The sequence below is a fragment of the Antennarius striatus genome, chromosome 4 (genome assembly GCF_040054535.1).
Source record: "Antennarius striatus isolate MH-2024 chromosome 4, ASM4005453v1, whole genome shotgun sequence".
Classification (NCBI taxonomy): domain Eukaryota; kingdom Metazoa; phylum Chordata; class Actinopteri; order Lophiiformes; family Antennariidae; genus Antennarius; species Antennarius striatus.
Window position 1 is genome coordinate 23,572,631 of NC_090779.1, and position 24,117 is coordinate 23,596,747.

Below are 24,117 nucleotides of genomic sequence, written 5' to 3' on the forward strand. Positions count from 1 at the left end.
AATGTTGCTCTTTCAGCGAGAAAAACAAAATCATTCAGTTAAACACACAAACCGACACAACCCCAGTGACACACACTGCTGCGCTCTATTGCAAAATTACGTTAACTGATTACACAATCAATCAAACGTAAGAACCTGTGTGTGATAAATCATCTGCTGATTGATTTTGTAATGCTGTTACATGCTTTGTTATGGACTCATGTTTCAGATGACAGCATTAGTCATCAAACAGGATGTCTTCCTCACACGTCATATAGTTTTTTTTCCTGTATTTGTAACTGATATTTGTGTCGTATTGAGCAAATAATTACTAGTAGAAAAGAACTTCTGATATTCCACTTGAGCAACAGTGACAAAATGATCTAAATCTTAACATGCCGTTTTTACACCACTACTTTCTAATTCCTGAATTAATTACACTTACCTTGCTGCTGTAATTCAGTTTACCCTTATAGGACTAGTAAAAGAGCAACTCAACATATCTGTACAGTAACTACTAACTCCTAGTTAGTATGGTGGTTAGCTGAATTTAACATTCTAGTCAAAGAACAGGAGTATCAGCACCACCAGAAGGTTTTTCCAGAATGTTAAACGACAAAACATTCCACATTCCAAGATGACCCCCAGAAATAAAGGCGAGTCCTTATAGGCGGCTACTGTTGAATCGCTTTTATTTCAAACAGCATTCACACAATACACTGTTTTGTTGAGGCACATTCACATCAAGTGCTAAACAACATCATGCATGATTGAATGTCGGCTACAGCTCTGTTGGATCAAATGCAAATTCTGATTGTAAATGAAAATATTGCTTCAATATTTGGCACATTAGGAAACAGTGTGTGACCACAGGTGTGTTATTTTGGACTGATTTTCAATGTGAAGTAAGGAACGCAGTGAAAACTTCCAAAATGTAAAGTACAATCTGCTTTAAAAAACAAAACAAAAAAAACAACGATGTATAAGGCTGATGATGCTTTTAGAGTTAGCAGATATTTCACATGATAGTTCACGTTCAGAAGTTACAACTAAACATCACTATTGCACAATGTCGTAGAGAATATCTCGGAACGATAAAAAGACACCTTGACATTCTGACTTTTTTAAAATTAAATTCTCTTTATTTTAACTAAAAAAAAAAGAAAAACATTCAGTTTTGAAGCGGATTCTTCTTGATTTCAACATGGGACACCACCTGGTGAAAGTTCAGAATATCAAGGTGTTTCCTTTAAATAAAAGGAGCTGTAAACCCGCTTAAAAGGGTTAGTATAATTAACATCATCATTTAAATTCCCAGAGGTGTTTTTTTTTGGATAATAATTCGTTAAATATGTCGTTTTACAAATGAACTTGGAGTCTGATGTTTATTAAAGTGTAATACTATGAAATGTGTCAAATGTCAGTCAGAAGAATGTCGTAGTTCATTATTTACAGTTAAATATATGTTATGCAACTTGTATTGCAATATCTATGGTAAAAATAGAATGATGTAATATGATATTCATATGTTAAATACATCTGATTTGCCACCCTGTAACATCTGCTACAAATTACAATTATTTCACCTGGATAAGAGAACCTGGATATTTTTTTTCAAAAGCACAATAAATACTGAATATAGCAAAAACCTCTATTATCAACCTCACTGTTCACAAATTACACAAGCAAATCCAAGAGAACAAACTCAACTCTGAAACTGCTAAGAAATCAACCAAGTCGAGATGACCCCTGACCCCCCTTTGCTGACCTCACCTTAAAGGCTAAATACAAATACCTATTCAAGACTTTTTATTTGGGAGAAAGTTTAGGTGGAGAATTTGGAATCGGGCAGGGAGGAAGATGAGGATGTCGGACCACGAAGAATCAGCGGCTCTCAGGGAGTAATTTTGCCGATTTGCAGACTTTGGTGGTCCTGAGAGTGTGTTTGAGAAAAACAGACGCAAGCAGACGAAAAACGAAACAAGCAGCTTTTAAGAAAACGCTTCAAATGTTGACATCGTTTCCAGGGAACGCTGAAATCCAATGAACGTGGTCGACACGCCATCGCTCTTAAGTAACAAACAATCCAGTTTTTGTTTTTAAATTCTGTTTTCTCCCTTGCAGGATTTAGAAATCTGCAGGATTTCATAATGTACTGGACTTTTCCATAGATTACTTGTGTCTTCTCTATTTGCACGACAAAAGTTTGCTGAAAACAGAAAAGTTTTTCCTTTGCACGCACTTTACGATTGATGATTGAAAACGTTGCAGTACGCATGCCGGGACAGTAGTTGGCAGTGTAGCCTTTCCAAAATCAAACACTACAGAGTATGATCAGAATGATGTTTTTTTTGTTGTTGTTTTTCTGTCTACAGTGTTGTGTCTTTAACACAACAGCCCATGTCGGGGGCTGTGATTTCATCAACGGGTTTTCTCAGGGCCACCGTGCGCCGTATTCTAATGGTGAAGACATCGCCGCCACGCGGCCAGGAGGGGAAGCTGAAATGCTCCAAAGGGAATCTAAAAGTTATTTTCTCTTCCTTCATGACTGATCAGCAACTGAAGACACCAGAACGGCAGTCCAGAGAAGCACTTTTGCAGAATTTACCCACATTACCATCAAACAGCCCAGTGTTAGCATTTAGCTTCACACAATCAATCACTGCAAGTATTATATGACACCACAGTAAAGGCGTAACGCACAACTTGGACACATTTATTTTAGAATGGAAATTAAACAACATTTTTATTCACATGCAAAAAACAAACATGTGTATAGGATGTATCCGTCAGCACCAACACGCTTCCACCAGAGGGCAGTGAAGAGACAAAATGCTGAGATAAAAAATGGACCGTAGAGGACGTCAGTCGAAGGTGTCTGATGAGTAAAGGGGGCAAAACCGAGTCAGCGAAGCATCCAGCAGTGGTTACTGTGGATTTTTAACACATTGCAGCACATGCAGGAGATTTTTTACTTTTTCTTTTTACTTTGAATGCTGAAATAATCTTTAATATTGAGCATGAATTAGCTGCGTGGTGGCATATTAGCCAAAACACAACCAAAAGCAAGTGAAGATATGCCCAAATAGTTTAAGTAACACTACCAGCTTGATGAATGCTTGCAAATTTGAATTTGTAAATAATTGTGTCCAAAAATTGTGCAGATATTAAATCATTCCTTTAAGTTGTCTAAATGCTAACACAAGCTGCTCTCTGCAGGAAAAAAAAATAGGTGTCACTTTGAACTTAGACCCAATGTTCCTTCTGACTGTCGTAATCAATTCCAATGCAATCAACTAATTTATTGACGTCCTACATTGATCTGAATTACAACATGGAACACAGCAGTACGACAGTAAGTCAGCATTTTAGCTTCCTGTCGCGACAGCAGCTGATATGTCAGCATTGGCCTCTCGCTAAAGGTCACCCCCACCCGTAACCCACGCCAAAAAAAAAGAAAAAAAAGGAGAAGCCAGACTGACGGGATTTAAACTTCGAATTGATTCAACGATTGATGATGTTTTGCTTCGAACCGGTGGGGTGCGTTTGAGGACAAACGGGACTAGGTTCTGCGCAGCGGGTGCCACATGGACACGGGTTTCCTCAGCGTGGCCAGCATCTGGTTCCAGTGGGTGATCCCCATGCCGCTGGCCTCCGGGCCGATTATGACATGACCCAGGTTGTCACCCCGGCCGTCGTCCGTGGTCTCAGCCACCGTCACCCTCAGGGAGAGTTCCTGCAAACAGCAGCACAAGATTACACAATCTGCTTAGAGAGCATGACTCGCAAATTCCCCTCTAGAAGAGCATGACTCTTCTAAATCTAATCTAAACGTTCCAACAACTAATCTTTGCAATAAGTCTTTGCTCCTTAGTTTCAAGTTGTTGTTCTTTTAGATCCTGTTTGCCTCTAATGTAAACTGTTGCTCTTTTAGTCTAATCCATGCTTTTAAAAGGCACATTTTGCACCAAAGGAATATTTTTTAGTGATGATGTCATGTGTGTGTAACGGCTGCTTACAAATATGCTGATTCAAACGTTGTCAGAGTTACAGGCAAAATAATCCAATACTGAGCTCGTCTACCCATGATTTTTTTTTTAAAAACATAAAAACCTGACAAACCAACTGAAAAATAAAGATCACAAAAGATGAACCTCCTTTGTGGAGGTGAAGAGATCTGTTTGGGATGCACATAAATTCAGTTCATGGGTTGTTTTAGAGGTTTAAAGGAGGGGAATGTTCTTAATATGCTGTAACTTTAAATGCGTTTGTTTGATTTGCTATTTTGTTTATTCGGTCTTTATCGCATTTTATCTTATCATTTACCTTGACCCGAACACAAAGTCGTGAATTTCCATTTAGTCATTTCTACGCTCCTTATGCCAAACAGGTTTTGTTTGCTTATTTCCCTTTCTTTCTTTTTTTTTCAATCAGCTTTTTTGTTACGCAAAAAAAAAAAAAAGGTGATCAGCGACCTTTGGATGAGCTCCACCCTCTGCACGACTATGAAAAAGCTTCACCTGCAGGACGATGGACGGCACGGAGAAGATCATGGCTTCGTTGAAGATGGGGTTGGTGTCGTCCCTCTTGGTGGACGTCTTCTTCTTGCTAATCTTCCTGCCATCTTGCAGGAGATAAACTTTGACGAATGGATCTGATAAGGAGAATGACTTTATTAGATTGCGACGGGAAGGCTTCTGAAAGTCAGACTGCAGAAAAGAAACACACCCAAATATTTGAAGAGTGTGTAATAAATTATTTATTGGAGGCAAAGTCTCCTGCAACACGATTATCCCGGTGGATATCATGACAGTGTGACCAGGGGTGACCTTCATCGGTGTAATGCAAGGCAAAAAATGGACGTTAGGTGTAAGGAGTGATTTGTTTTATGTCGGAATAATCTAACGAACCCTTTTAGCCTCGGACTTGTTGGTCACTCAAAGGTGTTTCCAATTTCAAGCTCTCTCTCGTTACATAATAGTGAGTCACCGATCAGCTCTGATACCTCCGTCCATTCATGCATCGTTGGCACGTTATCAATGGTGCATTTGGTGACATGCTGTTATACGGGGCTTTTTAAAAGGAGCAAATCAGTTTGAAGCTAAACAGGTAATCATGATCTAGCCGGTTGAATCCACACAGCATGTTAAACTATAGCAGAGACCTCCAGCGCCTCTGACCTGCAGTGGTCTTGCCGTTGGTCCACACCAGGTTCTTGCATTTGGCCACGACCACGGTGAGGCGTTCAGCTGTGGGCAGGTAGCTGAGAGACAGCAGGATCTCCCCGACGGCATCCACAGCCTGCAGAGTCAGAACGAAGCAGAGAAGACAATCAAAACACCAGGAGCTAACGTCCTCCCACGCAGCTCCCTGGAGCTCCGGCGGGTTGATGAATGAACCTTTAGGTGCTTGACTGCTCAGAAAGAAGAAAACCGTGAGATGATTACGCTTTAAATTAAGGTAGGTCATCTTTTAAATACAGAAGGAAGCAGTAGAAGGTGGATAATTTAAAGATCATTTTGAAAAATGTTTTGCAGTTCTTTTATGCATAATTAAAAGCAAAAAAAACCTTCTCAGAATTTCCAAATTGCTTGTTGTAGCGCCCTTCATCACATCCTGTTCCACCTCGCCTCTTTCCTTCTAGGGTTTCCTGGACTTTAGGGATTCACCACCAAGTCTCCTTCTCCCCTTTCCTACCAGGCGACACCTGGAGTCCTCTCCTGACTTTCTCTCTTTCATTATCTTGAATGTAATTGTCTAATCTTCCTGTCTCCCCTCTGGTCTAAACGTCACATGACACGTTTCCTTTTTCTTCTTCTCTGCTCAACCTTTGTCTTCATCTTCTTCCCCATCACCAGAATCATCACCACCATCCAGCTACAGTCCCCTCTACCACTACCTTACAGTCAGATGACGTCATCTCCATAGAATGTAATCCACCTGAATTAAAATTAAAGCATAATCCAAAGTCAGGTGTTGTTGCTAAGTGCTCTATTTGTAGAATGAGAAGTAGAAGTTGAGTGTATCTGTTGCATTACTTGCACTTACACACACACACACACACACACACACACACACACACACACACACACACACACACACACACACACACACACACATATATAGACTGTACATAGATATATATACAGATATATAGATAGACATATATAGATAAATATGTAAATAGATGGATAGATAGCTGGTAGATATACTACAATGATCCCATGCTTAGAAATTTGCAAAAGCACAACCTCCCCGTCGGGGAATTGAACCCCGGTCTCCCGCGTGACAGGCGGGGATACTCACCACTATACTAACGAGGAGTAATACTTCCACTTCAGTCAAGTATCTGAGTACTTCTACCAACAACTGAAATAATTAATTTGATTAAAATCTGATCAAATTCTGGTAGCATCATTTTCAAAAACATGACTGTACTGGTCAAGCAGGAAAAAACATCAGTTGTCATGGTAACCACACACCTTACACGTGAGCCATTAAAGCTGTTTGACAAGCAGTTTTGACATATTTTCTGATGTCACAGTGTGAAGCCATTTCATTGGATGTTCTTATCTTGTATAAATTATATTTTACCAGATAATTGAATTCATTAAATCATCTTTAATTATTTTTGAATATAACATGTAGTTTCCTGAGCTTCCAGCAGGGGTCCTCATGCTTTCATGTGGGCACATGGAGCGTCTCTCACTGAAACCTGGTCCTGGTCTAGCTTGTGAGCGGAATGGAACCCACCTTGTTGACATCTTGCAGGTAGAGCCAGGCGTTGAAGGGTCTGATGCCCAGATCCAGGTCGGACAGCTTGAGCTCTGCCACCCCGGCGCTGAGGTTCCTCTCCTCAGCATCGATCCCGAAGGCGGCAAAACGCAGGCTATACTCGTCCAGCATGGACACGTCCATCGGGACGGAGTAGTGCTCGTCGAAAATCACGGTGAATGCATTGGTTTGGACCTGAGAGGAGGGAGGAGGACATTCAGAAGAGATTTAATGTGAGGTGATGCACTGATGAGGAGACAGTCATCATTCTAGTCTGCGGATTAATTCAGATTAAAAAAGATTAGAACTATTTCAGAAGAGGTGTTTGAGACAAAAATAAATTTAACTAAAATAAACTAAACCAAACAAAAATTAAACTAAACTGAACAAAAATAAAATAAAATACATAAATTACAGCAAAGAAAAACAAAATACAACAAAGTAATTTAAAATATAAAAAAATTTAATTAATCAGTTTAACTCTGCAGAATTGTCTTAAATTTGACCATTTCTCTACAATAAAAAAGAAAAAAAACTCATATATTTTTCTCTTTTTCTGGTAAAAAACATGATAAATAATATTATGGATTGTATATAAATCACAGCCAATTTCCTGAAATGTTCATTAATAGAAAGGTTTTAAGAAAAATTTCCATAGAAAGTGGGGAAAAAAATCTGAACCTTTTAATTATTTCGAAGGGTTATTTAATTTTTATCTAACACCTCACCCTGATTCCTCTAGTCTTTGTGTAACCCAGCAGATAAACAACTAAATAAACAAACATAAAGAAGCTCCTTGATGAAGGTGAAAAAACGATCAAGGACTGAGATCTGAAAGGAAGACAAACTGACTGAAGATAAACGTGATGAAGAGGCTGGTCTCGGACGAGAAGTTACCAGGCAACCGGCGCCTGTGAACGTGTGTGAACGGGGTTAATAATAGCTCTGGTCTTCACACCAGTGTGAAATTCACCGAGGGACACTTGTGCAGAAACCGACACTGGAGTAAACACGAACACAACAGAACCGGCATCAGCAGTGGTTCTGGACTAAGTCGATAAGTTGCTGTGCAAGAGGAGTGGAGATTCAGACGGTTCAGATCCGCCTGCAGGACGACCTTCAGCTGTCCTTGAGCTGAGCAGCATCAGCATCAAACATCCCTCTCATCTACACGCAGAAATAAAGCATCCAAAGCAGACAGCCTCTCTCCACAGCGTGGGGCAGCATGTCTGCACAGTCAGCCTCATTGCCGGGGGCAACAGCGATGATGTGTGTGTGTGTGTGTAGGGGGGGGTGGGGGGTGGGGGGATGAGGCAATAGAGGCCGAGAGAGAGGGAGAACTGGAAGAGGAGTGACAGAGAATAAATAGAGAGATTGAAAAGATGAGAGGAGAAGGAGTGAGAGACATGGGAGACGTCAGGTGAGAGGAGCTGATGTCAGCTCTCCTCCTCCTCAAGCTGATGCTTCCTCCTTCCTTCCTTGAACACGTGATCACAACGTGCTCGAGAACAGGCGGTCACACCAGGTCAAAAAAACCCACAGCCGGACAGGAGCCGAGGGGATTTCTGGCCACGTCTCAGAGAGCAGAAGGCGAGAGGCAGGGGGAGCAGGAGGAGCAGATGGAGGTACGGAGCCTCGCATGCCTCCCGTCACTCCAGATTAGACGCAAGATTTACAACGAGAACGGAAAAACAAAGATATTCCTGCAGAAAATAAACCACAGTTCCACTAAAGGAATGAATAAATGCTGATGTGGTGAAGGATCCTGGTTTTAAAAGACAGCAGCTCAAACCCAGAACCAGATCAGTTAGTGAAACGCAATCGTTTGTTTTCTACTATTTATTTTAATCTTCACTATGTTTTATTTCTGTGGTAAAAATTTCTGTCGTACAATTTCCTCCGGGATTAATTAGGTATCTATCTAAAAATAGAGTTCACAGCCTAAACCCTGAAACGAGTCAGTCCTTCCTACCGTCCTTTGAAATTCAGCGGCTAATGTTAGCATCTAGAGTTAGCATGCCGGGTGACTTTTCTCTTGTTCACATCTTCGTTGTTAATTCATTCTCTGCGAGGCTGATTCTTTCCCTACTGAAGGTCTCTCATCGTCTGTTAGCAGAACGATCGCGGCTAACCACGAAGTTCTTCATCTTTAAAGCACGGAATAAAAGAGATAAACGTGTTCTGGTTAGAGTCTGTTAAGGTGGTGGAACATCTTCTGCTGATTCCCTCCCTCACAAAAAAAGGTTTTGCAACACAAACAAATTTGCTTCACGTTAACATTTAAATATTAAAATACTGTAACAGCGCAGCCACATTTCAACACTGTTCTCTTCTGTATTCTAGCTTTACTAAAAACATTCCTGCAGTTCCTAGATCTCTCACCAGTTTGCACACGTTCATATGGGGTTTCTTCATCATTCTGTTGTTGCTAAGTGGTAACTGTGACCCCTACTGGCAGCTGACAGCTACTGCAGCTTAACCTCGTCAAGATTTGTTTAGCTTCAGTAGCACCGGATGGTGCTGAAGGTTTGTCAAAATAAACGAACACCAAAACATTTGCCGAGCAGATCATCTGAACTCTTTGAAATCTGCTTCCTTTCACTGCAACATTAATCTGGAAGCAGTTTTCAGGTCTTTCCCTGCTGGAGATTCGTAGATTAGCTGTCTGTGAGATTATGCCTGAAAGTAGTGAAGTGGGAATACAGCAGAAGGTGGTGGAGAGCTGAGGAAAATGAAAGAAAAGCACAACTGAGCATCTCAAGAAAACAGCAGCGTCTTTACCCTCGTGACTCCGATGTTGAGTTCCTCCGGCCCCAGCGAGACCCTGATGAAGCAGCCGGGGAAATCCCCCTCCTCCTTCTCCAGCAGGTCTTTGCCCTGGTGCAGGGTGATGTGGAGCAGCCCCGTCCCCTGACCTGGGTGCCGGGACGGCTCGAACTCCAGCGTCACCTCCAGCTGTCCCACCGTGAAGTCGTGGCCAAAGTTGTTGGCGATGGAGGAGATGGAGCTGAGGGAGTCGGTGGAGATGGAGCGGTTCAGCTGGACCATCCCGTTGGGGTCCAGCTCTCTGTTCATGATCTCCAGGTGGCCCAGGTCCCTCAACCCGTCTGGGGTGTCGCCCAGGGCCAGGCTGGGCTTACGGCTGGAGGCCGTGGAGGTCCGGCGGTGGTTGTTGGCGGCCACTCGCTTCAGGAGGGACACAAAACAGAGAAAGAGGGTTTTAGAAGGTCTGAAGCTAAAACGGATCTATTTCCATCTGTGTCTTCTAACAGCTAACATAAAAGATGCTATAATTACAAAGACAACACCAGGTTGTGACAATGATAATCCTAAATCTGGTAGGCGATGCTGAATTCAAACGTAAACACCTTCTGTCGGACTTCTGAGAAGGACGTTCCATATTTTTCCTGCAGGTACCGATAGTCAAAGTTGGGGAAGGGCGACGGCGTGGGGAAGGTTCCAGACTTCCATAACTTCCAGATGTTGAGCCCGGCCACACCCAGCAGCACTAAGAAGCCCATGAGGTAGATGCCCACCTCCCAGCCGGGCGGGTTACGTACCACTGGAACAAACACGTGTGATATTAGTTTTGATTTGAATCGCCAGCATCGAAATGACTCAAGTTAGACGTGAGGAGAGAAGCTTCTATGTAGACGAGACGGGCGTGGAGACTAAATGTGACATGAGAGGAGAAGTAAATGTCATCTGGAGACGCCTTAGGAGCCGGCGCCGGTTTCCAGGAGATGAATCGTCTCGGTGGAAGGACTCTGACAGCTTTACCTCCTCGTTCTAACGCGAGAGATGAGGTTATTATAGGGCAGGTTTTAAAATGTTTTGGAATGGCGTGCGGCCTTCAGCTGGAGGCGGGATGTCAAACGGACACACCTGATTGGTCTACGTTCTCAGTAAAGACGAAGCGCTCACTCACCGCTCAGATGGTAGCCTGATATATCCCCACTTTGAGCCGAGGACATGGTGCTGCAGCCGGCCCGGACAAAACATCCAACAGCGATGCCTTCAAGTGTCTTCGTATTACAGACGGAGGAGATTAAAGCTGGAGGCTGAAGCACAAAGAGAGATCATCATCATCAGTTTCATCATCCAGAACCCTTTTCTGTTCACACACACGCAGATGAATTAACCCCGTCTGGGCCATTAAAATTGAAGATTAAAATCAAACAGAGATCATTTCATAGAGATCTTGTATCCGTTGAATCCCAATTGATTTTTCTTTTGCCTGAGGAGAAATTGTGACGTTAGGTATCGTCTGACTCTCAACGGACAGTTTAAAAAAATCTGAGGATGTCACACATTTACCAACCTTGCCAAAAGCTGCTGCCTACATTACCCATTATAGAACTCGTGGGCAGACGACTCCACCAGAGCTTCACTTCACCCCTGAGAAACCATCTTAACATGACTTTAGACAAGAAACTTGATCTCAATCTGCGAGTTGCTCAGACACACGAGTTGGTTTCATCAGTTGAAATCAAAATTTTCTTTACAAAAACACTTCATAAGTGAGATGCAGACACCAAAAATAAATTCTTGAAATATCAATGCATTTAATACGTCAGAATGTTGTGTTCCAGACGCAGAGTCTGGCTTGTGGGGCCCTTCATGCTCAGCCGGTTCCAGACTTTTCCTCCAGCCGTGGAGTCTCTGACGTCCGCAAGAAGAAATCAATTCGGTTTCTGTGGTTCTTTTATAAAAATAGCAGCGGGGGCTGTGAATATTCCCCTTTTTGACGCTCACTTTCTCCACTAAGGATGGGCGCTGATGTGTGACTCATTCCTTCCTCCCCTCCCTGCCCCCCGTGCTGGTTGGAATCTCCCCATATCTCAGCGGCTTGGAGGGAACGGGAGCATTACACTAATGATATAGAAAAAAGCCCGGAGGGGGGGGGGTAGTTGTCTCAATTCTGCTGAGCGCTTTGCAGACCAAAGCCATGCAGGCCAATTAGAGCGGCTGACGCAGTGCAGGGTCCGCTGACAGCTGCTGATGTGCCATTAGTGAAGCATGGGGCATCTCTGGCAGATCAAGTCTTTACTGTACAGCTCAGCAGGAAGCATTAGCATTAGCATAAGCGCGCGCCGAGTCCGAGGCGGCCGAGGGAGACGCAACCCTGACCTCTAAACCAAACCAATGATCTACGTCTGGAGACACACCTGTTGATGAAACGCCTGCAGGTGTTCACCTTCATCAACAGGTTGATGTTTAGCTTTGTGGCTAAAAGACTCAAGACTTCATCTCTCCATAGAATCTCAATGACGTCTTTTCATGTCAGTTTTGGGCCTCGATTCCAATTCCCTTGCGTCTATCCCTAACAGATTGTGCAGAACATCAGAATTTCTTCCTGGCATGGAGGGGTAGAAAGGGAAGGTAATACTTCTGGTGCATCGGTGGGCTAACAGTAGCAGGAGGATGCTCATGATGACCTAAACTCTGCCTTAAAAAGGAAACCATGAAAACCGTCACACTGCAGGTTTGTTAGCCTGAGTTAGCTGTATGCCATGCAGCCCCGTCATCACTTCGTCGATGACACCCTGTTTTCACCGGTGTGTGTTGGTTTGCCTGTTTTCCTGCAGGCCCGTGTTTTCCGGCACCATCGTCTCGTAGCAGGAGTGTTCGAACCCCCGGCATCTCCGGCCCGACATCACCGCCCATGCTGTCTCCAACAAAGAGCATAATCAATTAGCTACTTGTTATCGCCTCTCCTTCCTTGCTCCTCCATAAAATCTCAGCAGAAGAGCGTCGTAAAATAAAGACGGAAATAGTTTGGGTAATAAACCGATGGGGAAGCAAACAGACGAGGGGAGTCACGCTTGTTCAAAAGCAAACCGTGACTCATCAGACATGTCATCCCCTTCAGACTGGAGACGCTCCTTCAGCCGACAGCTCATTAGCACCCGGCCCTGGAAGGAAAATAATCCATTTGCATAAGAGACATCACCCCCCCCCCCGAGATCTCAGCTGTCTGGTGTCATCTGAATTCATCCCAGCGATGCTGCAGAGATTCATTCCTCACAACGCCTGAGAAACACGTCTCCCTCCCAGCGCAGAGGACGTTTTAATTATCCAGATAGAAATGAGTATCTTGACACAATGTTGGCTTCAGGAAGACGCCGTTAAGCAGCGCGTGAAAAATGCAGCAGCACACAGAATAATGAAATAATGAGACTCCTGATGTCTAAACCAAAGAGCTCGGTTAGCAACGGCACATTTAAAAGACTAGAATGCCTTAAAAATAAGATGAGGTTCAAACCAGGTGCTTCACTTTTGGCCCTTCTTGGATCCAGTAGCGTCGCAGGTGAAAACAGAGATTAAACAACCAGTGCATGGAGTTTGAACCGCTTTCTAAATCTCATGATTGCAGCCTTGTTAGCCAACGAGCTAGTAAGTGTGTGTGGCACTCAAACAATTCATTAAAAGATCAAGAGGGAAATTTGGTCCTATGCATTATTTTTTCTGCCTTTACCACACCTCACGGTTATATATAATAACACAATAAATTAGGATATATAAATGCTAGATGCTAATGGAAACGTCACCAACATTCTCCTAGAACAGGGGAATCAAACCCATTTTCACCGAGGGCCACATCAGCGACTGTCCTTAGAGGGCCAGATGTAACTAATAAAAGTAACTAAATGTTACTAAATATTATGTAAAATAAATATAACTTCTCGCACGAGGATGGTGCACGAGCCCGACTGCATGAGCGTGACCCAGCAGCTCAGATCAATGAGTGGGACTGACCTCGCCTCACGCAGCGATTCTGTTCCTAATAGGTTAAATAAAAAGCAGTTACGCAGCGCTGATGAAGACGGATCGCTGGAGCTAAGGAAGTCTCCTGGGTGAGAGGGGAAAACACTTCAGAACCCCTGAACACGAGTCTGGTTGTTTGCTTTTCAACCTCTTAGAGGTTCCGTCGCCACGGGGATGTGAGTCTACGCAGTGATTCTGGTTGATTCTGAACGTTTAAAGAAATCCACATCTCCTTCGGTCTGCTAGAGGAACGGTTTTTCTGTCAGTCTCTTGTGCATTTTATTGTCTGTTTTCTTTTTCGGCTTGAGGGTGAGAAGAAAATCGTTTCAGTTTTGGTTGAACTGCTCCTTTAACTTCAAGAGCACATGCACATTCCTCCCTGAGCCCGAAGGAGCATGATAAATATTAATGCAGGTGTGGGTTCACTTTATCTGACCTTAAAGTTTCAGAGTTGTATTTCACTTTTTACTCGGCTGTAAAAGGAAATAAAATGAGGCTGCTGGAGAATTAGCATCTCCTTCATTCTCCTTCAGGTCTGCTGCAGGATCGACCATAAAACCGACCCGACGACGGACGAAACGCCACGGTCTGTACCGGATGGAAAAAACACGAAAACAAGAAACCCTCTCTAAAGGAGCTGCATGTGAAAACAGGCCTGATCAATAAAACATACTGATTTATGTTCACACAAGCACAGGCACACAAAACACACATACACACACACACACACACACACACACACACACAAAGGGAACAAGGAGGAGGCAGCTGAAATAAAAGATGGAGGAAAATGAAGAGTGTAAGAATCAGCAGCTGGAGAGGAGAGGATGATAAAGGAGGTGTGTGTGTGTGTGTGTGTGTGTGGGGGGGGGGGGTCTTCCTCAACCCCTCGCCCAACAACTGATCAATCAACTTGCTTTTAATCTCATCCAATGACTGATAATCAAATGAACGGCCTCGCTGACACCACCAGATGTCTGAACCGACGTCCGAACGCTTCAGCGGCTCCTCCTCACACATCTGGGTCTTCACGCCAACTAGCTTCACGCTAGCTGATGCTAATCAGCCCGATCACTTGGGGATAAAACAGCAAACTCTGAACTCATATTTCCTGCAGCAAAGCGTTTAAATCTAAAGGCTGTGTATAAAAAGTACATTAAATGAACCGAAAAACCTCCGGCATGTATCATCAGCTCTCTATTAATTAACATTTGCTAATTGATATGTAGCACAACATGCATGTAAAGAACATTACAGTGTTGGATCCTCAGCACCAACACGGTTGAAGACGCAGTAAAATCAGATTTAGAGTATTGATCCACCCTGAAAGCCACATATTGGATTTTCATTTTGCAGTTTGGATGAATGTTTTGTTCTAACTATCAAACTTAACTGTTAGAAAAAGCTGGCAATTTATTTCTAAATAGAATAAACGAAAAGTCATCTTTCAGTGCAACAACAAGCAGAGAAATGTTTTTTCGCTCCGCCTGGTTTGAGGATTTGGTCGAGAATTCCTTCAACACCTCCGATACGTGGGGTTTGATTTGTCTGAGTGTTGAATAAAGCTTTCTCCAGATAAGCCTACGGGGAAAAAAGGCCGACAACTTCCTGGTTAAAACCCATCAGACTGAAGAAAACAATAAAACAAAATGAGGATAAACCTGTATGAGCGTGACAAAACCAGATAATAGAGTGTTTGGTTGAGATATCTACAGAATCATTTCAAAAAATAACATTTGCCTTGCTTTATCCTGATTAATGAACAGAACACCGGCTGTCAGCGTCATCCACAACCGCGGCCTTCTGGGTAATTACAGGAGCTGCTGAGTGTGTCTCATTAATTTCCACACCTGGTTGCTTTCTCCATGCTTTCATCACTTTTGCCATCTTTAAGTGTGGAGCTCTGATTTTATGGCTGCCCCCACCCCCCAGCATCACGCTAAACGCTACCTCTTTAATTAACAGCCTCACAATTAAGCTAATACAGAACGGGGGGAGCACTTAGACCTGCGCCGCCTCCGTCAGCAGCGACTCCATGATGGAACAGGCCCTCTGCTCTCTGTAGAGTAAATCCTCCAAAGTGGGGGATGAGGATCCATCCTCTGCTTTATTGATCACCTATTGAGGAACTGCAGTCTGATTCAGAGGCGTTCGGATCGCGGTGAAGATTTCATGTTTCCGCTCTGCAGCCTGGATTCTTAGTTAAATCTAACTTTCTACAATAAACCTGTAGACTTTGAGTGACAGGATTTGGATTTTACTCACAATATCTGCAAAAAGAGGCTCCTTTGTGCAAATATAGTTAGTTTGCTTAGCTTACTAAACTTAATGTTAACCATGCTTCATGCAGCAGAGTCGCTGTGACCAACCTTTGCTTTGCTGATTTTTTTTTGTTTTTGTTTACTTAGTTATTTCTAGTTACATTTATAAGTTTAAGTTTCATGTCTTTGGTTTGTTTTATGCAGGAAAGATCCTGACGGGACGGGCTGTGACATTCTGATAACCAGGAGGTTTCGGAAGCCAGTAGTAAATAGCGAGGTTGTGGTTTTTGTGTTTACTGATTCGTTTGGTCTGGATTAGTTTAGGAACAGTTAATTAGAGATGAGCTGCTAGTTAGAGGTTAGCTAGAGGTGGTACTCCCTAGTATCTTGTTCTGTCATATCATCTCATCATTTCTCATTGTAACTCGTCATCTCATCTTATGTCATCCTATTTTATGCCATCTCATCTTATTAAGATTAAATTTACTTTATTGTTCCCTCAGTGGGGGAAATTATCCTTCCACTCTTCATGTACATGCATATACAGTATATATATATATATATATATATATATATATATACACACACTGTATACACACACACACACACACACACATATATATATATATACACTCTATAAAATGTGTTAATCACAGCATAATTTTATGTACAGGCCCCTGAAACAGACACGAAGAGCCTGTAGGCATGCACTTATCTGAGGCCATCTCATTTATCTTATGTCATCTCATCAGTTCTCATCCTATCTTGTCATCCTATGTAATCTCATTACATCACATACTATCTCATGTCATCTCATTTTCTGCCTTCTCATCTTATGTCATCTCATTTTATCTCATCCTACCTTGTCATCTCATCACATATCCTTTCTTGCCATTTCATCTCATCCTACCTTATGTCATCTAATCTTACATCATGTCATCTCATTCTATCTTGTCATCTCATCACATCTCATCCTATTTTATGTCATCTCATTATTTCTCATCCAATCTTATGTCATCTCATCTTATGCCTTCTCATCTCATGTCATCTCATTCTATCTTGCCATCTCATCTCATCCTATCTTATGTCATCTCATTTTCCGCTATTTCATCTAAAGTAATCTCATCTCATGTCATCTCATCACATCTCATCCGATCTTATGTCATCTCATATTATCCCATTTCATCTTATGTCATCTCATTTTATCTCGACTTACCTTACATTATCTCATCATCTCTCATCTTATCTAACGTAACCTCATCTAACTTTTCTCATGCCCTGTTTTCTCATCCTATGTTGCCATCATTGCTCCAAGCTCGTAACTCTGATGACTGCTGGTACTGTGTATCTGATTTCACTCTTCTCCTCTAGCTGCATTTCGAAGCTTGACAGAATTGATCTGGAGCCAAATCTGACAGCGAACTGCATCGGCTGTAACATAATCCATGATTCCATCTACTCTGGATATATTAACTGTGATCGTTTAAGGCATCCGCCACTGCTCAGCGTGGGGGAAAATGGTTTTGGTGATGCAGACGGCCCGCCGGCTCCCCGAGCCTCAGATCTCCAGCGTTCTTCTGAGCTCTCAGCTTTCATAACGTAATAAAAGGTCCTCCTGAGAGGAGTCCAACGGGGATGAGGGGGAGGGGGAGGCGGAATGTTAACAGCTGCGATGGAGTGTGTGGAAAGGAGGAGAATCCCACCAGGCTGCAGGAAACACACACACACACACACACACACACACACACACACACACACACACACACACACACACACTCAAGACTGTGATCATGTCACGATTGAATAGGTACAGCCAGGTGATGCAGCCACCTCCTCCTACACATCTTTTCTCAGGTGATCACAACTTCAGATGGACAGCAGACAGGAGGTGTGGGAGTCGATTCCACAGTTAGAGAAGAAATAGAACCTAAGATGTAATCCGAACGAACCCAGACCAGCTGGCACGTTTCAGGCGTCGGTACCGGAATCACTTTAGAGATTTAAAACCGGTCAGAACCCTTGTCAGTGAGAGGCTGTTATCATTCCCACATCTGACTAGAGAGATTTTAGAGACTCGTAGCTGCAAAGATACAAAATATGATTAAATAAATGAACATGTGTGAGTTTGGACGAATTAAATTACATTAAGGTCGAAAATGTGTGGTTTTGGACGTCCCTCGGATAAAGTCACCACACGACTCATCAGTGGCTTCTGAAGACGGATCAAACTTTTACCAAAGTGATGCAGGAGGTCTCTGGATGCTCCAGGATTCATTATGTTCTAATCACACGTTTGAAGATTCAACTAAAGCAAAACAGTTTCACATCAGCGAAAAACTATTTCTGAAAAGATGAAAATGAACAATATTAAAAGCTCAGTGGAACCCAGTGCAGCCATGAACCCAGCAGCCGCTCCCAGTGTACAAGTTTTAAGACCATCGTCTGCAGCTGGAGTTCCTCTCAGTGGTGCTGAAGGGACAGCTCCAGTACACACACACACACACACACACACACACACACACACACACACACACACACACACACACACACACACACACACACACACACACACACACACACACACACACACACGCTCCTGGTCCCCATCGATTCACCATCTGGTGAACTGAGAGCCTCACGCGCTTTAAACGCATCCTTCACCGCGAACAAAGAGGCGGAGGCGGGATGAGAACACGCAACATTCCCAGGTCTCGCCATGATGCGTGATGCGCACCGAGGAGTGCGGGAGCGCAGCGGATTGTGACCTGACAGAGCCCGCATTTCTTACCCGGAGTTTTCTTTTGGTGCAGTAGTGATGAAGGAGGAGGAAGAGGAGGAGGAGGAGGGTGACTCCACCGCTCTCCTTCTTCAGGCGCCTCTCTCCATCCAATTACACCGGCGCCGTCCCGGTCTGTGTCTCCTGGAGGAGGAGGAGGAAGAGGAGGAGGAGGAGGGGTTCGCTCCTCCCGTTTCAACGCATCCGACAGCTTTCAGACCAGCCGGAGGAGGAGGAGGAGGAAGGTGGAGAACAGGAGGAGGAAGGTTCATCCGCTGCTGCCGGAGACATTCCTGTGTGAGACGCAGCTCGTCCCCGACCGACCGACTGCAGGGAAAGTCCCACCCCTGCAGAAACTTCCACCGCCGGGCCGCCCAATAAAGGCCACCTCCTCCTCTCCCTCCCTCCTCCTCTTCCTCCTCCCCCCTCCCTCCCTTCTCCTCCCACGGAAGAGGAGCCGCACGTAAACGCACCGGATCTGGAGTTACGCAACGGGCGCATGTGGTAAAATTTATTCTAGGGACGCGCAAACTTTCCAAACCCTCCCTCCTAACCCCCCCCCCCAAAATAAATAAATAAATAAATAAATAAAGGGATAAAAAAACGCAGACATTGAAGAAATTCAATAAGAAAAAAAAAACTCTTTATGGTGATGTTCCATTTAGTTTTTACGGCCTGACCAGGACGGGGACCAGTTCTAAGACGTGACGTGGATCCAGTAGAACTGAATCAATCCGGATCCAACTGGTGGATCCTACCATCCTAAACAGGTTCCCAGTAGATTTCATTAACAAACAAGCAAGATCTCCTTGGTGGAGGTTTTTCTTTTACCTACAGCTGAGGGCCCCCCTCCCCCTGCAGTGACCCCTGACCTCCAGATTGATCTCAATAAACTTGATCATTGATTAGTAATAACTCAGGATGCAGGTGATAAACCTACTGGAGCAGGAAACGCATCAGACCTGAGAGGCGTTCACGTTCATCCCGGAAAAAATCCATCCTAGAAAATCCATCCTGCATGCTTTCACAGCTCCCAGCAATTGAGCTGATGGTGTATTAATTAAAGCAGTTAAAGGAGACAACAGTTCCTGACAGGTCGGACTGAAGGAGAATGATGCATTCTGGGCTCTTTGCCTTTGGAATGTCTCCCTCTGGTGGAGAAGAGGCTGCACTGCAAGGCGGTCAGCAGCGAGCAGATCGTTCATGTTTAGTGGAACAGAAACTCTAAAACACGGAGCCTCTGAGCTCTGGGGTTGTTTTAGGACAACGATTTAGAGTTTATCTTTATATCTAACATCCATCTATTGATTCAGACTGACAGAAACATTAGAGAAGTCATTAATAATGAAATAACTCTCTCTCAGAGCAGGCTGAGGATCTCTTCATCTCTGATACACCAGTGGAGGATATAACAAATAAATAAATGATTAAACCATATTTGAACATATTTTACACATATCAACAGAAACCCTTAATACTGTTTTTGTGCAACATGCAGGAAACAAAGAGAGGAAGTCGACCAGATCCGGTGATGAATGTCGGCTTTTAATGAAAGTCATCCTTCAGCCTCTTTAAAGTGGTTCATCTCCTCGCAGACGCGTCTGAGGGCTAAAAATACTGTACATGTTTCTGTACACCAACCCTCCTCGATGTGGCTTGAAGACTAACAGATCTAGACACAAAACTTCTCTTCTTTCTTTAAAGAAAGAATCTTTAAAAATGAATAAATGACATTTAGACTCTAAAGACAAATAGAGGTGCTCCGTACTTGACAAAATAGTGTGTGGATTAAAATAGATATAGGTTATACATTTATATTTATACTATATATACTTTATAAAGGCTCAAATCTCTAGACACAAGGACAGCCGCCAGTGCTGTCCGCGCACATTCCTCAGTACACAAACCCTTTAAACACAGCAACAAACTCACTCCTGTTCAGATTCATCGTCCCCCCCACCGTCTGCAGTAAAACTGTCCCAGGATCCTGATCCCAAAAGCACATTTCTACCCGGCGACGAGCTGCAGGTTCCCCACATGAAAGGATGAACTTCTAAAGTAAACTTTTGAAAGGCCTATAAAGCACCTTCCGTGCATCAAGGCGATGGTCTGGAGGCGCACAGAACACCCCCCCCCCGTCCATTCCTGTGGAGCTTCACAGCAAAGCTTTGCATCGATCTCCTCAGCAGAGGAAGAGGAAGATGACTCGAAGATGAAGACGCTAGCTCTAGAACAATGGCCCCCAAACTCTGGCCTGCGGGCCTGAATAACACCAGAAAAACACCCTGGTTATTATCTATTTGATAGTGTTATTTATTTCATTCATAGCTATTATTTATTTCATGACTTTTCTTCTGTTAAGATCCCATTAGGGTTATTAATATTTGGTTATTAATGTTTGGTTATGTGCGGCTTTCTGGAAGACAATAAATCTTTACATTTAGGAATCCCTGCGACCATCACACTTTTTCTGTGACAAACTGACCCCGGCCCCCCATCAGAGACGGGAACAGTTATGTTCCCTTACAGGGAACAGTTTGGAGTCCCCTGCTCTAGATCGACCAAACAAGCTGGATGTTTTGTATTTTTTTAAAATTAATTTAAAACAATGCTGATTTGCGGTGAAGCTCTACAAAATGTTTTCTGGACTGAGAACAATCTCTCGACCCCCCCCAGCAAGGAAATGTTTGAATTTTCCTTTCTGCAGGAAGTGCTTCTTTAAGATGCTTTTCAGTATGTTTGATTATCACAACCACACGTAAAGCGATGTGCGTATGGAGAGACATTCTGGAAGATGCCGATCAATAATGCCGATCTGTTGTCCGGGTAACAGAGAGGACGGGAAGGAAACGGGAGTGGGTCTCAGTGGTGGAGCTTCTCTTCAAGGTTCTGTCAGGATGAGAAGTGGTTCCGTTGGAAGGTGAGTGATTGAGGCGGATCAAAGCGAGTCCAAACGTCTGTTTTTTACATTCCATAAAACAAAAAGCTCGAGTTCAGAGGAGCGTTTCTCAGTCCCTCCTGCGCCGACGCGTCCTCACGTCTCCAACATTCATCCTGAATGTGCAAAAGTCCTCCGTCATGCAGAACCACTCAACAACAACCTGACAAAAACAACACGACGGACAGAGAACTTTTTTGCAGTCCCTGAAACATCCCCCGTTCATCACACAGAACTTATTACTTGCAGGTTTCTTAAATTCTCATCTCTTAACTCGCAGGTTTTGACTGAAATCAATCAGTTTATGTGCCACAAAACTAAAAAAAAGAAAGAAAAGACTGCATGTCATCAGTAAAAGTTCATGAGCTTTTAACTCCGAGGGATACATCTAACAAAAAGTACTCATTGCACGTTTTCCGGTAAAAACCAAAATGGACTGTCGGGGCGGTTCTGTCCTGGTTTGACGTCAAACTGTATGAAAGCAAAGCCAGACAGGATCTAACCCTCCCCCAAAAAAGTTGCTGTACAGCTGGGGGGTGTGGTGGTGGATGCAGACTGACTTTGACTCCCTACTGGTTTGAGTCTCAGCTGTGCAAACCGACTGATAACAAACGTTCTGTAACATCTCTGGTAAAAACTTGATCTTTGGCTTCAGTGGTAAAAAAATAAAAATAAAAAAAAAACCTCGACAAAATAAAGAAAAGAAAATCTCACAGCGACTGGATTTCATTTCCATCGCCTGCAGGATTGTTTGTTTTCCCTTCATTTCTCTTTTGAATTTTTTGAGATTAAAAAGCTGTTTGAAATATCATGTGATTACCATCTCTATTTTTTTGATGACTTTTGATGTTTCGACTTCTTCCATTTCTCAGAAACTAAAACAACTTGTGGATAAATGTGTGACGTAAACGATATTGTCATTCTGTAGTGCTGGATTTCACAGGGAAACATAAAGATCCAACTCCCCCGTCTGTAAACGGAGTGTTTTCATGCCGCCTGACGATTGGCTGAATGACTTCCTGCCCACCGGACTGACAGGAAACACAGACGCTGCATAACCAGCGGTTTAGATGAGCTCTGCGGCCGCCAAGCCGGCCGTTAGTTGGAGGGTCCACACGGGGGAATCTGTTGCCATAGCAACAGCCGGGTGAGTGGAATCAGAGCGGCTGCGACTGAGTCAGATGGGGGGCGTTGGCCGGGTGCGTTTGGCTCTGGCTCGGCGCCGGCTGCTGCAGGATGTGGACGACGCGGCTCAGGCTGTCGGTGCCGGCGAACGCCAGGTACTGACAGCACAGCCAGTCCTCCAGGCTGACGCCGCGGGCCGTGTCCATGGAGCGCTCGGCAAACTTGATCATCATCAGCGTCCGCTTCAGGTCCAGCCAGTTCTGGAGGGTGGCCTCGCGCTGCGCGGCGATGGCGGCGCCGCCGCTGCTGGTGCTGCTGCAGCCGAGTGCCTGGAACAAATCCTCCCGCGGCCCCCACAGCAGACACTGCAGGCAGGCGCGGGCGTCCGACATGCGGATCCGTTCCGACGGGTTGACGGTGAGCAGCAGCCGCGCCAGCTGCTGGAGGCCCTGCGAGTAGAGCGAGCGCACGGGAAGCGGCGGCAGGTCGGCCCAGGTGTACTCGCGCTCCTTCAGCTCCGGCGTCTCCTCGAAGGGGTTGGGGCGGTGCAGCATCTCGTAGATCAGGATCCCCGTCTGGAACTCGTCGCACTTGCGGTACTGTGTCGCCGTGACGATTTCGGGCGCCAGGCGCGACTGGTCGCGCAGCGTGCCGGGGTCCGTCGTCATCAGGGCGCTCTTCTGCTTGGCGTGGGAGAAATTGCTGATGATGAGGCGGGCGGGGCAGGTGGCGTTGGCGGCGCCGCTGGAGGCCGCTCCTGAGCTGCTGCCGCCACCGTTGTTGTTGTTGTTGGGTTCAAGGACGTCCAGGTTCCAGGGGTTTCCGGGGTGGCAGTGGACCAGCAGCAGGTTCTCCAGCCGCAGGTCACAGTGGGTCACGTGATACGGCTTCATGTGCTCCAGGCCGGAGCACAGCTGCAGCAGCAGGAGACACGCCTGGCGCTCGTAGAGCTCCGGGTTGTGAGCGTGTCGCGCCGCGCCCTCCCGAACAAAGTCCGCCACCGTCTGGAAGGGTACCTCCCGCGTGATCACCACCACCCGGCTCTTCAGGCGGCCGGAGGCGCCCATGTGACCTGCCGGAGGGGCTTCAGTTAATTTACCGTTTGTGGTCTTGGAATCCGTCGTCTTGGTTTCAGTCTTGATCTCTTTTTCCTTCAGCCTGTTTCCGTCTTCCTCTTTGCACTCTCCTTCCTTCTCCTCTTCATCTTCCTCCTCCTCCTCCCAGGGCAGCAGGCGGGCGGGGACGTCGGCCAGGAAGTGACCGCAGTCCTGCTGGATGTTGAAGTTCACGGCCAGACTCTGCCTCACCGCCAGACTGTGGAAAAACTGCTGCTGGGTCTCCTTCACTTTACTCCGACAGATCTGAGGGACAAAGACGAGGAAGAGGAGGTTGGATTTCAAGCTGTGAAACGTCACGATTAAAGTTTTTCCAACATTAATTGGGAAAACATTTCCTATTTGCAACAAAAACCTTAAAAATGTGGTCATTACTGATCG

At 44.6% G+C, this 24,117-nt stretch overlaps 2 protein-coding genes and 1 non-coding gene across 8 annotated transcripts in view; all 3 read right to left on the bottom strand.

Moving 5' to 3' along the window:
* Positions 1-654: 654 nt before the first annotated feature.
* On the bottom strand, positions 655-18,870 carry syt12 (synaptotagmin XII). 2 transcript variants are annotated; one of them, XM_068312006.1, is made up of 8 exons: positions 18,571-18,870; positions 10,682-10,814; positions 10,122-10,315; positions 9,535-9,939; positions 6,733-6,948; positions 5,160-5,280; positions 4,500-4,633; positions 655-3,715 (listed from the first exon to the last, which is right to left on the bottom strand). In XM_068312006.1, the coding sequence occupies exons 2-8, from the start codon at positions 10,725-10,727 to the stop codon at positions 3,542-3,544; spliced, it is 1,290 nt and encodes a 429-aa protein (XP_068168107.1). In that variant the 5' UTR covers positions 10,728-10,814; positions 18,571-18,870; the 3' UTR covers positions 655-3,541. The 2 variants fall into 2 exon arrangements, with proteins under 2 accessions (XP_068168107.1, XP_068168106.1); XM_068312005.1 differs by lacking the exon at positions 18,571-18,870 and adding an exon at positions 12,310-13,152.
* On the bottom strand, positions 6,231-6,302 carry trnad-guc (transfer RNA aspartic acid (anticodon GUC)). The gene has a single exon. It is a non-coding gene; the product is annotated as a tRNA-Asp (tRNA).
* A 1,212-nt stretch (positions 18,871-20,082) lies between the features above and the next one.
* The window catches only part of peak1 (pseudopodium-enriched atypical kinase 1), a 76,218-nt gene continuing 72,183 nt past the window's right edge, over positions 20,083-24,117 (bottom strand). For all 5 annotated transcript variants that reach the window (XM_068312629.1, XM_068312628.1, XM_068312627.1 and 2 more), the window contains one exon: positions 20,083-23,982. In XM_068312629.1, coding sequence (XP_068168730.1) covers positions 22,654-23,982 — 1,329 coding nt within the window. In that variant the 3' untranslated portion in view covers positions 20,083-22,653. The remainder of the gene's footprint in view (positions 23,983-24,117) is intronic.